At 40.3% G+C, this 16,838-nt stretch overlaps 1 protein-coding gene and 1 long non-coding RNA gene across 2 annotated transcripts in view; one reads left to right on the plus strand and one right to left on the minus strand.

The window, feature by feature from the left end:
• LOC309695821 (leucine-rich repeat and fibronectin type-III domain-containing protein 5-like) overlaps positions 1 to 14,204 on the plus strand; it is a gene marked incomplete at its 3' end in the record, with an annotated part of 120,866 nt that extends 106,662 nt beyond the window's left edge. Inside the window, exons 4-9 of the mRNA XM_082516733.1 lie at positions 8,358 to 8,582; positions 8,816 to 8,944; positions 9,030 to 9,210; positions 10,830 to 10,985; positions 11,850 to 12,106; positions 13,733 to 14,204. Of these exons, the coding sequence (XP_082372859.1) occupies positions 8,386 to 8,582; positions 8,816 to 8,944; positions 9,030 to 9,210; positions 10,830 to 10,985; positions 11,850 to 12,106; positions 13,733 to 14,204 (1,392 nt within the window). The 5' untranslated portion in view covers positions 8,358 to 8,385. The remainder of the gene's footprint in view (positions 1 to 8,357; positions 8,583 to 8,815; positions 8,945 to 9,029; positions 9,211 to 10,829; positions 10,986 to 11,849; positions 12,107 to 13,732) is intronic.
• The window catches only part of LOC309695832, a 350,850-nt gene that overhangs the window by 286,078 nt on the left and 47,934 nt on the right, over positions 1 to 16,838 (minus strand). The window lies entirely within an intron of this gene.

Here is a 16,838-nt window from a genome sequence, read left to right on the forward strand (position 1 = left end):
GGAGCTGCTGTTGATCAAGGCAGTTGCTCCACCTAAAAGGACAATCACAGAAGAAATGTACCCCAAGTTACTAAACAGAACCAAAGAAGCGAAAGGTAGAAAGTGAATGCAGAGAATTTCAGACACGGTGGGAGAGTGAATATTTCTTCAAAGAATTCAAGGGGAAGTGTGTCTGTTTGATCTGCACTGAAACTGTGGCAGTTATGAAAGAGTATAATGTACGACCTCATTATGAAACCAAACATCAGGCCTATGCATCCTACACTGGTGCTGAGCGAGAGCAGAAATTAAAGCAAATGGTAGCTCTCCTGCGGGGCCAGCAACAGTATTTTTTTCGTGCTCAAATTGTCCAGGAAAAGGCTCCAATAGCCAGCTATGAGGTCGCCCAACTCATCGCAAGACATGGCAAGCCTGTTTCAGATGGAGACCTCATAAAACACGGCCTCGAAAGAATGTGCCCGGAAAAAGTGCAGGACTTCAACAACGTCAGCATGTCCAGAGATACAGTTGTGCGACGCACTGAAGACTTGTCAGCCAACATTAAACTGCAACTGTCTGATGAAGCTGTGCTTATGGAAAGCTGTGATGAAGGCAGTTTTGTCTTTAATTATATTCAACAATATAACATATTCGATCACTTTTAAGTGATTTTTCTAACTTTAATACACTAAAGTTAAGGTTATATACCTAATTTCTAGTAGGTGGCCCAGCCCCTCCTATATTTTTATGTATGTGACCCGCAGTGAAAAAAGTTTGGACACCCTTGCTTTAAGTGGTCTGGGCATTGGTGCATTTTGTTATGCATTAGATGCTGGTATAAGCCATGAAAGGTGCAGGCTTGTAGCCACAGAAGACCATGTAAGCTATTAATTTGATTGACAAAATGAAAAACAGAAGCTGAAAGGTATTTCCAGCAACAACAAGTATAACCTACAAGCTTTAATTCTCTTAAAGTCTGTGAGCATGCAAACACTAGCGCTGGATGTTGTTGCATTTAGCTTAAATTTTGTTTCGATTGACCTAGATCCTTCTTTAATAGGTGGGTGCATTTCCTGCAAGTGCTTAGTTGCATTAATGAGTGAAATTAACAGGGAAGTGGGAGCTTTTTTCCAACATGCTTTTCCAAGTCAAAAAAGAACACACGAAACACAACAAATCTTTTTTGATTCGATCTGACATCATTATTAACGTGAATAACCACAAATAAGTTGCATTTATTGTCATTTAGTGTGTATGGCTCATGTCTCGTGCCGAGCTAAAGAAAACACAGGGTCCACATATTAACTGCTCTGGAGCTCTCAATCATGTCACATGAGCTCCCAGTGGCAATATCTACGAGCACTTTAACCCTTTCCACCCTGGTGATTCCTGTACAAGGTTATGTTATTGACCCGCTGCCACTTTTAGAAAGTTTCCAAGCATGGCCCATCAGTAAATATTAAAGTGGATATAATGCTTTGCTTTATTTCTGTTGCATCCCATTCGGTAGGGTTGCAGCTGAATTGCAGTTTGGAAGAGGCTAAAATAAAACCTTTAAAAAAGAAAAATCCTTCTCGTTTAGTGTTTAGGACAAAAATTCTCACACGTTTTTTATCCACAGAGTTCAAGGTTATTATTTTGAATTACATTCTGAAGACATGTCTTGCTGGATTTTGGGGCTGTTACTTTAGTCGGAAACTTCAAAAGTAGGGTAGAATCTGCTGGGCTATATTCTCTTTAATGTGCTGAAAAAACAGAAAATTAAATGTGATCATTTCTGTGTCAATAATCTGATGCAATGTGGTTAAAAGCTACAGAACAACTCTGAAGTCAACCTCTCTTTTTTGTCATCCTCGAGTCAGCTTGAAAACTTTAAATGATTAAAAACGTGAATTCATCCAGATCAAAGAAAAAATGCTTGCTTGTTCTTACCTGGTGGCTGTCTGAGGTGGTGCAGGTCATCGACTAATCTGGAAGGTTGGTGGTTTGATGTCTGGCTGCTCCAAATATTGGGCAAAATATTAAACCCAAGTCGCTCACTGATGCATCCATCAGAGTGTGAATGTGTATGAAAGTTAGATAAAAGCACTTTAATAGAAAGGAAAAAAACATAGAAAAAGTGCTTGTATGAATGGGGGAACGAGGCGAGTTGTATAAAGTGGATTTACGATAACTAACACATGTAACAGCAACAAATTCACTGAAAGGATTTCATTATAATATCTGATGTTGATCTTACACCATAAGGGAAACTTTTAAAACTGGGGTACATCATAAGATACTTCAGTTACAGTGGGGCAAAAAAGTATTTAGTCAGCCACCGATTGTGCAAGTTCCCCCACTTAAAATGATGACAGAGGTCAGTAATTTGCACCAGAGGTACACTTCAACTGTGAGAGACAGAATGTGAAAAAAAATCCATGAATTCACATGGTAGGATTTGTAAAGAATTTATTCGTAAATTAGGGTGGAAAATAAGTATTTGGTCACCTCAAACAAGGAAAATCTCTGGCTCTCACAGACCTGTAACGTCTTCTGTAAGAAGCTTTTCTGTCCCCCACTCGTTACCTGTATGAATGGCACCTGTTTGAACTCATCATCTGTATAAAAGACACCTGTCCACAGCCTCAAACAGTCAGACTCCAAACTCCGCCATGGCCAAGACCAAAGAGCTTTCGAAGGACACCAGGAAAAGTATTGTAGACCTGCACCAGACTGGGAAGAGTGAATCTACAATAGGCAAGCAGCTTGGTGTGAAAAAATCAACTGTGGGAGCAATCATCAGAAAATGGAAGACATACAAGACCACTGATAATCTCCCTCGATCTGGGGCTCCACGCAAGATCTCATCCCGTGGGGTCAAAATGATCATGAGAACGGTGAGCAAAGATCCCAGAACCACACGGGGGGACCTGGTGAATGACCTGCAGAGAGCTGGGACCAAAGTAACAAAGGTCACCATCAGTAACACACTACAACGGCAGGGAATCAAATCCCGCAGTGCCAGACGTGTTCCGCTGCTGAAGCCAGTGCATGTCCAGGCCCGTCTGAAGTTTGCCAGAGAGCACATGGATGATACAGCAGAGGATTGGGAGAATGTCATGTGGTCAGATGAAACCAAAGTAGAACTTTTCGGTATAAACTCAACTCGTCGTGTTTGGAGGAAGACGAATACTGAGTTGCATCCCAAGAACACCATATCTACTGTGAAGCATGGGGGTGGAAACATCATGCTATGGGGCTGTTTTTCTGCCAAGGGGACAGGACGACTGATCCGTGTTAAGGACAGAATGAATGGGGCCATGTATCGTGAGATTTTGAGCCAAAACCTCCTTCCATCAGTGAGAACTTTGAAGATGAAACGAGGCTGGGTCTTCCAACATGACAATGATCCAAAACACACCGACCGGGCAACAAAGGAGTGGCTCCATAAGAAGCATTTGAAAGTCCTGGAGTGGCCTAGCCAGTCTCCAGACCTCAACCCCATAGAAAATCAGTGACGGGAGTTGAAAGTCCGTGTTGCTCGGCGACAGCCCCAAAACATCACTGCTCTCGAGAAGATCTGCATGGAGGAATGGGCCAAAATACCAGCTACTGTGTGTGTAAACCTGGTGAAGACCTATAGTAAACGTTTGACCTCTGTTATTGCCAACAAAGGTTATGGTACAAAGTATTGAGTTGTATTTTTGTTATTGAACAAATACTTATTTTCCACCCTGATTTACGAATAAATTCTTTACAAATCCTACCATGTGGATTCATGGATTTTTTTTTCACATTCTGTCTCTCACAGTTGAAGTGTACCTCTGGTGCAAATTACTGACCTCTGTCATCATTTTAGGTGGGGGAACTTGCACAATCGGTGGCTGACTAAATACTTTTTTGCCCCACTGTATAATAACTCAGGGATATTCCAAATGAACGAAAACATTCAGGAAAGGCCTGTGATATAACATCTTGCACTTACTTATTTGAAGAACTATGAGGTGAGTTATAAGCCACAGATAACTAAAATGCGAGACTCATTACCTGCAAATGATACAAAATCAACAGCTTTATTGTAATGTCATAGATTAGCTTGAGCTTTGCATGTTATTTTCCCTAATAGGTGATTGAGATGCACCTGAACTAATGCTTAATGTTCTTAAATGTAGTCCCTGCGGTAATCTAATTTTCTATATCACTTTAATATCTGGAGGTTGTAAGCTTCAGTGTATTTTTTCCTGTCAGGAAGAATACTTCGCAGTAAACAAATGTCACTCTCACCAACAAGAGCCCAGTCCTCTCAGACTGTGGGAGGACCCTTAAACGCGTGAAGGGTTTTCCTAACACTGACATAAATAATCTATTTCCACACAACAAGTGCTGTAGTAAACTACCTTACACTCCTCAGTAAAGAGCCCTGCAAAACCACTGGATGACACTTTAGGATTGTCAGAGTAGTTTCCTACTTCTGATGCTACATCCACGTCACGTGGTAAAGATTGTTGCTACGAGCTCTCGACTTACAACAGTCACTCAGAGATGAATACCAGCGGAACAGGTGCTGTTTTATTTAATGAGTCACTTTAAATAATCGCAGGTAGTTTTTAACTTTCATCTTTTGTGCATCACTTTTGCAAATTTAGCCAGGTTTTGTGGTAAGTCACTGGAGAAATAGACTAGGCGCTTAGTTCCTACTTTACGTGCAAGCTTCAAATGATGGGCAGTCTAAGGTCTGATTTAGATTTCTGCGGGGAAACTTTGTTTAACCTTTGTTTGACCCTATGACATAACCTATACAAGCGGTTGAAATTGTTGTCAGCATGTATGCTTGTGCTAATTGCTATTATTATTATATTGCGTATTAATAACTGTGTGGTCGTGGTAAAGCGTTGGGGGAGTTGAATTAGTTTGTTGAGAATAGAATTTGCTAAAGTGTCATTTAAATGGTTTACCATAAAGTGCATGATCACATTTGTATCACTCGCTTATTGGATGTGTGAAAAGCTCATCAGGAGGAAAAAAAACACTCAAAAAGTCTTCAATGGTGGCTTCTCCGCAGCTTCAAAGAAGTTTGAATGTGCGAATACTTCCAAGCCACCACTCTTAACTGCCAAGTTGTGCTTCTGGTTATCCCTGTGAGATTTGAATGCAGCCCGAGATCAGTTTCAGTATATGGAGCGTGTGGAGAATCCATTTGAGCTGTCCGGGGAAGCCGGTTGTTCATCAGTGAGCAAGCCAGGGGTGAAACTGGCTTTATGGGAGACCTTCGGGGGAACAGGGTGGATGGATTTCAAAGAAGTGGATAAAGCAGCACACACATGTGTGAAACAGAATCGTATTTTACACATCGCTGCAAACAGAGCTTAATTTGTCTTCCTTACCCATAATCCCTTTGGTTAATTCACCATTCCATTTGATCCCAGTGGTCCTACATGTCACCTCAAGCTACATCAGGTTGCGAGTGAAGAAGAGTTTGTGTGAAAATTAAGTTCAGTGCTGGTGAAATGCTCACTTTTATATGTGTGTGACATATAACCTTATCCCTCCTGTGTAGCGGATGGCTTTACGGTTTGCATATCGCATACAAAGCGTGACAGAACAACGTCCTCTTCATCTATCCTGCCTCGTCTCCTCTCTCTAAATGAAATTCGTCCCTCTCCTCCCCCTTTTTCTTTCACACCTCAGCACTCATTTTAATTAGCTGGCTCTCTGATCGCTCTTTTTTTCCTCCTCACTCTCTCTGATAATTCTCCCCGTTTCCTTTCCATTTCTCTGTCTCACTCGTTCATTCTCATTACAGTCATTTCTCAGAGTAATTAATGAGGTGATATCTGCTTTCGTGTCAGAAAGGTCAAGAGCTGTCTCTCGCTCGCTCTCTTGCTCTTTCTGTAGCACCAGAGCATATGAGTCATCCGGTGATCTATTTAGCTGCTGCTCCATCTTTCTGGTCTTCTTTCGCTGCACTCAAACAGAGAGGAAAAGAAAAACTGGACTTGTACGACCTCTGACATCGTAGCAAATTTCATGTCAGTGATTTCACACAGATGTAAGAAGTACAGAGAGAGGACCTCACAACTAGACTACAGATTGGTGAATGGTTTTGTAATCAGTCCTGGGTAGTGTGTTAATATTACACGACTCTATATAATTTATTAAACTCTGGTCTTAACATACAGGTGCCATTTACAGTAGTTTGAAAATCTAAAAGTAGCAAATAGTAGGATACAAAAAATACTTTTGATCTCCAGGTAGGTTATGTAGTGGCCAGTGCTCCAAAGCCCAGGAGCCTGACACTCACCCCAACATTAAGTGGCCATGGAAGGATTACTGAACTGAACATGGACACAGACCCAGGCAAGGGTCAAGAAGACCTGGCTCAGATTTGTCTTTTCCAGTCAAAAGACAAGAGAGGAAGGGATGCAGAACAACCTAAGTAACACACATAAGAAAAACAAAGGAAAAAGCAATAAAATATCCTCAAAGTGATGTGATAAGATAAGATAAGAGCTGCAAAACAACCATGAAGAGGCTAAGTATGACAACAAAATGATAACAATGGAATAAAAAACAGTGATACACAAAAACAAAGCCACCACAGAGAGACTGGAAGTGGTAGGATCTTGTAATTCTTCTCCAGGAAAAATACATCTGACAAAAACAAAATGTGGTTCCAGTTTGGAATAAACAAGAGAACTATGAGGTTAGCATGAGCAGTGTTGGTTGTACTAACAGTCTATGTCTGGGAAGTGCAGTGCAGGAACACCACAGTGATGAATTCACACCACAGATGGAGGCAAAATTGAACAAAAAAGCATTTTGATTTTAACACCTTCACTGTGTGCTTGTTAGTGATGGGAATGACATCCAAGGACTGATGAGACGTGTTGCTTTCTACAAGACATTCGGTTGCGCGGCTCCTTTATTACACAGGGACTCGGGTAATGGTATGAACACCAGCTACGCAAGTTGGTTAGATGAACCGGCCGTACCATGTGCTTTCTTTGCAAATACTCTGGCTTAAAATTCATTTTTTTGTTGAAATGGCTCCAAATGCTGCTGCTGTTTCATTCTGCACTCATGTCCTTTCCACTAACTGGCTGCTTCTCTGCAAAGACACTGATTGGAACAAATCAGTCTTCAAAGTAATGACATATTATGGGCAATTCTCTCAAAGCAGACCAAACTAAGACGTTATTGTTGAGGTTGAGGTTTATGTTTTTACCCTTCTTGGATTCTCAGAGTGTAAAAATCTGTTTTGTGGGATATTTTTCCCTTTTTGGTTTGGATTTGATTTATAAAGCAGTAGCAGGCCATGAATAAAACAGTTTACCTATACATATGCCATGGTGTGTTATTTATAATAGGTTATCTTATGAGAGAGTGAGCATTCCCAGTTGTAACTTTAAAACATCTTAACAAACCTATTATGGAACACACAGCATACAAGTTGTTTCTATTGTTTTGCTGCATTTGTGTTCAAATAAAAAGTGTGAGAAAAGTTCACAGAGACAAATCCTTAACTTCTGTTTCACCCTCATTATGTCTGTGTTGTGTTCTTCTGTGAATGCGTAGATGTTTGCGTGTGCATGCTTGTTTGTACTGTGATCTGTTTAATGGTGATTCTCCCATGTCCTTCAAACCTGAAATCAAGGTTGCCATTAATGAGGATTTTCTCTCTCTCCCTGACCACCCTGCACTCTCGCACTAACACTCTAATTAACTACAAGCACTGCGGCTTGTTAATGATGACTGAGTATGTGTGCCTTTTCACTCATGTTCATGCACAATAACACTGCTGAGCAATAAATGAGACTAATAAAACCCTCTTCTTGTTTGGTGATCATAGTCATGTTTGGTTATAAAGTTGTTGTTTTTTTCTGATCACCATGACTGATCACTTTATTCTTTAACATGCACAAAAAATCCACCACAGATGATTTTTAGAGGCCCAGCCACCTGTCTCCGTACTGCACTCATCATCATATCTACACTTGACTTTTAATATACATCTTTGCATTCAGTTATTTGAGTTGATATCAAAGGATGTGCAGTTGGTGATAGATAATGTATTATTACAGAGAAGCTTGAGGAAGTACATCCTTCTCCTTTTAAAAAGACTTTTGAATGGGGAAGCATGTTTTATCTCAGTTTCTTTGTCACGTTCCATTTGTTTTTAACATTTTACTTTTGCCATAAGTTTTTCCTTCTTTCCTACTAAATATCAAACAGATCCAAATGGCCTCCAGATGGCAGTAACAAGTGTATGTGACTGCAAACCAGGAGTTTGGGGCCAATTGATGGGACCAGTTCACTTAGTTATATGCATCTCATTTCAAATGTCATTAACATCTCTTTTTCTCTCTCTTGGTCTGTCTTGTTTCCATTTATTTTAGGTGTTGTTTCCAGGTACGGGGGGTAACAATGGAAAGGCTGGTACTGTGTGTAATGCTGGCCGTCGCTATGGCTGTGCGGGCACAGATATGCCCAAAACGCTGCGTATGTCAAATACTGTCACCCAACCTGGCAACCCTCTGTGCCAAGAAAGGTCTACTATTTGTCCCACCCAACATTGACAGACATACAGTGGAGCTACGACTGGCTGACAATTTTGTCACAAGGTGATCGTCACATCAATAATAACGATACTCATGAGACTAAACCATTTACATTAAAACCCTTCGATAGCTGTTGTTGAAACTCTATTGGTAGAACGTCTGCATTACTGCAGTACATGATGTTATATGAGTTGCCACTCTCGCTAGACTGTATTTTATAAGTGTAATGTGGGTCACTAGTATGGCAGTTACCTCATTTTAACGATATTTTATTTTTGTCTCATCTTTGCCCAAAGTGTGAAAAGAAAAGATTTTGCAAACATGACACGTTTGGTGGACCTGACATTATCCAGAAACACCATCTCCTACATCACACCTCATGCCTTTGCTGATCTGGAAAACCTCAGAGCCCTGCACCTCAACAGGTATGAACTAAAAATAATGTCTTACAATATGAAATCTTATTTATACGTTTTCTCTGAAGTTTTATTTCTCTTCAATTTCCCACAGCAACCGACTGACGAGGATAGGCAATGATACATTCAGTGGGATGTCCAAGCTTCATCACCTGATTCTGAACAACAACCAACTGGTCATGATTCACCAGGGAGCATTCAATGACCTGCTGGCACTAGAAGAATTGGATCTTAGTTACAATAACCTCGACACTATTCCATGGGAGGCCATCCAGGTTAGAACCTCTTTAACATGCAACACTACTTTGAAGCTTGTTTGGCTGGAGGGCATTGGAAAAAAAAAGCATCCCGAGGCAAAGTCCTTAAAAAATGTGGGTGCATTTATTTTAGACTTAAATGAGCTTTGGGACTAAGCAGAGGTCATTATGTTGACAGTTCAATAACTGTATATGCAGTTTCACTGATAGCCAAGATGTGTTAGATCTGGGGTCGGCAACCTGTGGCTCCGGAGTCACATGCGGCTCTTTAGTCCTTATAGTGCGGCTCCGCGTGGTTTGGGAAAATAAAATAGAAGTATTTAGCTGAAGCATATTTTATTTATGTTAGTTCTTTTTTAACTTGTAGTTCTAAATTGGAAGATTATTGTGATATTGAAATATAAAAATAAAATTATATTCTATTATTTTTTCATCGCTCAAAATAAGCGTCACGCTCGCGGAAGCCGGTATACCCGCCGATACACCGTGCATTTATTGAGACTTTCAACCCCAGGTAGGCCAATTATGGATCTTCGGATCCACATTATGTCAGCAGCTGTTCTCCACCGTGAACAATGTTAAAGACAAACACCGCTCACCCCTCACAGATGACAGCTTACAGTCCTGCGTAAAGATGAAAGTGACTTCGTACAGCCCCGATTTGCAGACACTGTGCGCAGAGGTTCAGGACCAGAAATTCCATTGTAAACACATCACAGCAGACCCGACGATGTTTGCATGAACATGCTTTTCAGCATCTCTTTATTGACCACTTTTCACACACGGTTGCTGTACGCATACAGCCGGCTGTAGCTTTGCAGCTCACAGCCTGACACACACCAACACAACAGCATAGATAGCACAGACGTAAAGGCGGCAAGGCGTGATTGCGTTCGCCTCCCCTGCAGCGGCGCTGCAGACCACGTCCCGCCACACACCAGGTAAAATACATACTAGGCAGAATTTTGCAAATATCTATTTTTCATTTTTTAGCAGCATAGTGCTTTTTTTCAAATTATTTTTTAAAAGTCAGGTCAAGGCTCCAAAAGCCCAAAGGCGATATAAGGGCGGCGGCTGACAACAGTTTTTGTTTGCTGCATGGATCATTTTAGTTCAGCTGGGTGTCTTTCCTTTTGTTTTATTTCTTTAAGAGTTCAAAATGTGTTAATTACATAAATAAAATGTAACTTTCTCTGTAGCACTTCATGGATTTCATAAGCAACACATACATGAAGGTAAAAAACAATATATACAGTGTTATCTTCATTTTTCAATTCAATTCAATTCAATAAAACTTTATTGATCCTGAAGGTTGACCCCGAAGGATATTGGGTGCATTGGGTACATTTTAGATGTCAAAAAGTATTTGCGGCTCCCAGTGTTTTCTTTTGCGTGGAAATCGGGTCCAAATGACTCTTTGGGTGTTAAAGGTTGCTGACCCCTGTGTTAGTAGGTAATGTCAGTACTGTAATGCTTGGTAACTAAGTATAGTCAACTTTAAAACTTTAAAAGAGGTTTTTTTCACCACACATTTTGTTTCCTTGCTCTGTTCCCCTTATCATTATCGAATGTGTGAAAAATTAACCACATTGAAAGAAACAATAATAAATGTCTCTTTTATTCTGTTATTTATCCAGCGAATGACAAGCCTCCACACGCTGAGTTTAGACCACAACATGTTGGAATACATTCCAGAGGGAACCTTTTCCCTTTTACAGAAACTAAACCGGCTGGATGTCACCTCTAATAAACTCCAAAAGCTACCACCTGACCCACTTTTTCAACGAGCACAGGTATTCTTAGAATTTTCTTTCCCACCACATTCAATCAAAAACATTAAACACAGCCTACCACACAATACCACCGTATTTAGGCAATTAAGTCCTTGGGGAATTCACGCAAAATAAAATAAAAACAGGTTGTAAATCAGCAGGCTAAAGCTGTTTATCTATTTTTCAGTGCAATTATTAAATCAATTTATTTTACTGTAATGTAAAAAAGCTGCAAATCAAATGCAATCAAAGTAGGTGTGACCACCTCTAAAAACTGTTAGTATGTGCATTTTGCTGGGCTCGAGCACACTGAATATCTCAGCAAAAGATCAGACCATGCAATGCTCAGACAAACTGCAAAAATCCAGCAGCTGCATCTCAGACTCTGCAGCCCTTATTTAGCATGTTAAATGTTAAAATTGCAGTAGTACAAATACAAGGAAAGTGAAAAGTATGGTTTGTTTGGAAGATTTGAAAGAAGGAAACCTTTCTTATCTAAAAAGAAGAGTCCAGAGTAGAAGTATTGATGGCCATAAAGCACAGTGCCACATTTGGTGATCACCAGTCACAGCCTATCTGCACAGACACCCCATACCAACTGTCATGCATAGAATCGAGAGCCCATTATTTGGACTTGTTTTGCAGCCTCAGGTCCTGGGCACCTTGCAATCATTGAGTTGACCATGCTCCTTTGTATACCAAAGTATTCTAGAGTCAAATGTAAGGACAAGTCTCCAGCTCTCTTAATTCTCATTATTAAGTAGTTTATGTTTATGATGGAGCAAGGAACCACACATTCAACTGACCAAACTCGACCGAACGTAGTGGAATTGTCTATAAAAATGTTGCTGTTCTAATTATTACATTTTTTTAATGCACTCCCAGGTTCTAGCAACGTCAGGGATGCACCTCTCTTCTTTTGCACTGTCATTCGGTGGCAACCCTCTCCACTGCAACTGTGAGTTACTTTGGCTGCGAAGGCTGAGCAGGGAGGATGACCTGGAGACGTGTGCCACACCCCAGCACCTGTCTGGCCGATACTTTTGGTCCATCCCTGAAGAGGAGTTTCTCTGCGAGCCTCCACTCATCACCAGATACTCTCACGAGATGAGGGTCCTTGAAGGCCAGAGAGTTGCTCTCAGGTATCAGTTCTTGCTAGAATTGCATCTAAACATAATATGGTGGTTATGAAATCAATAATAATCAGGGAGTAAAGTTTTTATTATGTGGTGCAGTTTTGCCATCATCCTGTAACCACCTGACTTGCACAAACATGCAAGAATATGAAAAGCCTCACTGCTTACTGACACATAAAACATCAGCGACAGACACAAATATTACCAAAGACTTTACAGGACAAAACTAAATCAAGACAACAACAGCTTTTCTATTCAATTCGATTCAGTTATATTTATATAATATAGCACCAAATCACAACAACAGTCGCTTCAAGGCTCTTTATATTGTACAGTAGATCGTACAATAATAGATTCAGAGAAAACCCAGCAATCATATGGGAAGGAAATACTCTCTACTAACAATCTTGTGCAATACAAATTTATTTCATGAAATTGAAAAAGTGGAGAAAGTGTATGGTTAGGTAATTAGGTGTTGACAACACATTTTTATACCCAGCACTTACTTTATCATAGTAATATTGTTACTCAAAAGAGTGACCATTATTTGTTGCTTTTAAAAAATGGGGGAATTATTTTACACACTTTTCACCACTCAAGTTTTCCTCTGCAACATCTGAGGTGCGCTGTCACATAATTACCAATTAACTTTAAAAACCTTTGGTAGAAAATGTCAACAAATGAACACAAATCTTTAGTAATTAAATTTGAAGAAATGCACACACAGTGCAATTTGCATATCTTTACCCTTTAAAAAGTCTGGGGTTAGGGTTGAAACAGCTTAAATGTATGTGTTTGTGTCACTTTCATTTCTCGCTTTTTCACTTCAAATGAACTTCACATCCCAGGAGCCCTTTTTAGTTCATTTCTAACATTAACAACCATGTGTGGAGAATGTGTAGTGTGACTCCAGCTAAAAATGTGATTTTTGTTAGCTCTTATTCTATAACTTTTGAAGCACTTCACAGTAATTGTAATTATCTGCAGAAAAGGGGAAAGCTAAATTACCCTGACAAACATGCTCCTCACTTTGATTGTTTCTAATTTGAATCCTTCAAATTGAGTCTGCTTTGTTGCGAAACCATTTTTTGTTTGATGAAATAGAATATTATGAACGTTGTTTTTTTCTGACTCTTCTTTTTTGGTTTATAGCATGTGAGACATGAATTAAGCTATAAAATTTGACTGGTTGATACCATTTCTGGCTGTTTATTTGGATCTCTGTCTCAAAAGAGCTATGAACTATGACACAAAAAAAATTAATAACTACTTTTTTAGTATCTTAACTTACTAATTTTACACCAAGACAAGGAATTTTTAAATGTCAGCATTGAGTTATAATAATTTTATTGACCCAGAAACCTTTTAATATAGAAGTAATACTACTACAACCTAATACTACTCCATTATTAGCTAACCAACTGTAGTACAAAGGCTATCATTTGTACTCTAATTCAAATGTGCTCTGTCAACATAGTAGATAAGTTTCAGCCTCTTACTTTTCACCCAAGTCTCAGAGGAAAAGTAGCAGGATTCCAGAAACCATTAAGCATTAAGATTTGCTTCTACTGTACTGTTGTCCCTGTGCTGTCTTGTTTCAAGTTTCAATTCACTGGTTTTCTGTCTTTTAAGGTGTAAGGCAAGAGGTGACCCAGAGCCAGCCATTCACTGGATCTCTCCTGAGGGTAAACTGGTCTCTAATTCCTCCAGAACACTTGTCTACGCTAACGGGACTCTGGACATTGTCATCAGTAAGGTGCAAGACACTGGCTCGTTCACCTGTATCTCCTCCAACCCCGCCGGCGAGGCTCACCAAACAGTGGATTTGGTTATTATCAAACTCCCGCACATTTCCAACAACACAAACAACATCCAGGAGTCTGACACGCGATCGTCGGACATTTCCACGTCAACCCGAGGCGGCGCCAACGGGAGCAACGTGACTGGTGATGTGAAGAGTGGTGTGGATAAGAGGGTGGTGACAGCTGAGGCCACGTCATCAACTGCACTGATCAAGTTCAACTTCCAGAGGAATATACCAGGAATTCGGATGTTCCAGATACAGTATAACGGAAGCCAGGATGACTCACTGGTTTACAGGTAATCTTGACAGCATCACTGCATAACATTCATTACACAGAGTGAGAAATTGAATATGATGTGGCCTACTGAGAGAATGAGCCAAGCTTGAGCAGCATAGATCAAATTACATCAGAATAGATCTAACTTTAATAATCCTCTTGGAAAATGTTTTCACTCGAAATACAAGTGGAACAGCTGGAGAGAAGTGAGAATGTAAGGCATCTGGGCACTGGCATACCTACAAGGCTGATATATTGGCACTGCAAGGTGACTATAAGGGAGTTATTAGGCCACTCCAAGTGGGCTACTGGGGCACTACGAAGAAAGAATGCTGGCCGTGAAAGGGATACATGTGGGAGTTGTAAGGTCACTATGAAGTCTCTGCATGAGCTTGAAGGTAAGTGAGATTTATGCACATGGGCAAACCGAGGCCATGACCATGGAAATTCTAGGTTAAAATACCCTAAAAAACAAACAAAAAATGTGTATTTGCCAATTCTGTTTGATCATGAAAATGATTATGTATTCACTGGGATTTTTTTTTTCAACCTACACACTTCCTTGTCTGAAATTTGCATAATTAATCCTAAAGTGGAAGACAATAAGCTTGTTTTTTATCAGAGCATATGCACAGATAATCCGTCTTTATTTACTCCCTTACAGGACAGACAAAAAGTTCATATCGGGGCAAGTTAGACTAACAAGGATATGAGACGAGGATGGAAAGCAAAGAAACATGAGAGTGTTTGACAATCTCGCAAACTAACACAAAACAGTCCAGCCTGCTGACTCAAACAGGATGGCCTTGACGGCGAGGGCTCTGCTGGCCTTTCTTGACTTTTGTTGTTTGCACAGGATTACACAGATTAGATCAGTCTCACAGGGAATGATTGTTATTTGAGCCAAATATTTACTCCAGTAAATTAGGGGGGGGAGGGAATTAGCAAACACCTCAAGCTTCCATAGGGAAATCTCTTTCCTATCGCTACTAATCCCTACACGTACATCAATATGCATAATGGTCAACGGGAACACCGGGAATGACCAATTGGGTCATCATGACCGTGACCTTGGTTTCCAGGAAAGTCTTCTTTCTTCATAATTCTTTGTCGCTAAACCCCGTTTAGAAAGTGTAACATACAGAGACGGGACAAGTAGGGTTTATAGCTGTCCGTCTTTTTAAGATAACATTACAGCTGTTCTGTTGCTCTCGCTTAGATTCACAGCACAGAGTCTGTGCATTTAGACTTTCACCTTGAGACTTCAAAATACTACATTAAGTACTACAAACAAGCAGCTTTCTGTGGGGCCACAGAGGGGGAGTTATTAGACAGCCTATCACGACCCACGCTGATCATTCCTCTCTTCGTTAGATCGCTTATTCTTTCGTCCTGTCCTTTCATATTCCCCACTTCCCCTTACTCTCCCTTTTTTCAGTAGGAAGTTTTTGGTGTGTCTGTGTTATTTTGCAGTTCCCTTGTCTTTAGGTAACGGATTGATTTCCATTCAACACCTCTGCTTGCACAAAGCAGCAGCCAATTGATTCTGCTTTTTCATTACCTGCACATCAAAGACAGAGAGGAGGGACAGAGTGGTAAAAAGAGAATAGTAAAAGAGGGAGAAAAGAGAAGGATGAATGGAACACGAAGGGAGATGGCAGGAAAAAAATTGTGAATGTAGGCAGGAAAGAGAATGATAGACACAGGTAACATGGCCCCACTGTCACTGTCAGGTGGGGCTCTTACTTTTCAGGTTCAATGCCACAATAGACATTTCTGTGCTTTACTCCCCAGTGAGTCGAATGCAGTGAGTGACGGTTTAAATCTTCACAAGTGTACCCTTTCATTTATGTTAACCATATGACCCTGCTAGTTGCTGCAAAACTGAAAAGTAAGAGTTATAATACTTGATTCTGTATCGATTTGTGCAGGGAAACCTAAACCCACTACTTCTTCCTGAGGGAGATTGGGGTCAGCTGCAGAACAGAACCCCTGGAGCTCACAGGGATTTGGTGCCTTGCTCAAGGACACTTGAGAGACCGGCAGATGTTCACCGATACAGTACTGCTGTTTTAACACCAGTCCTGCTGCTTAAGGATTGTATTTCTATTGCGGAGTCCGGTCTAGTCCATAGTAAACCTCTCTTCAGAGAAGCAATCTCACTGGCATTCTAGTTTTTATTAACATGAGTAATTTCTTTGTCTTTAATGTTAGAGAGACAGCCCAGCAAACTGCATGGCTTTAAGAGAGAAAAAATAAAGATGAATAGTAGAGCAGGGCGATATGGCCAAAAATATTTATCACGATATATATTTGAAAATTTGCGATAACGATATAACCGACGATATAATTGATGCGAGACAAAATACAACTCCACAACATTACTAGCGCAAAAAGACAACCTTCCATTTATTTTCACTTAAACAAGAAGCTGGTTTTTATGTACATTAAAGCTCTATAAAAATGTAACAGTGCAAATGCAAATTCCTTGCTGAAAGTTTAACCAAAAGGCATTTCCAGTAGAAATGGGCTGACATATCCTGAGCATAACCATGTATAATATCCACTGAAGTTAAAAAGAGGTGCTTTGCAACATTAAACTGCAGTGTGCAGTACGCATTTTTCGGACCATAAGGTGCACGGGATTATAAAGCACA

Source organism: Aulonocara stuartgranti, assembly GCF_965226115.1.
Source record: "Aulonocara stuartgranti genome assembly, chromosome: 19".
In the NCBI taxonomy this organism is placed as follows: Eukaryota; Metazoa; Chordata; class Actinopteri; order Cichliformes; family Cichlidae; genus Aulonocara; species Aulonocara stuartgranti.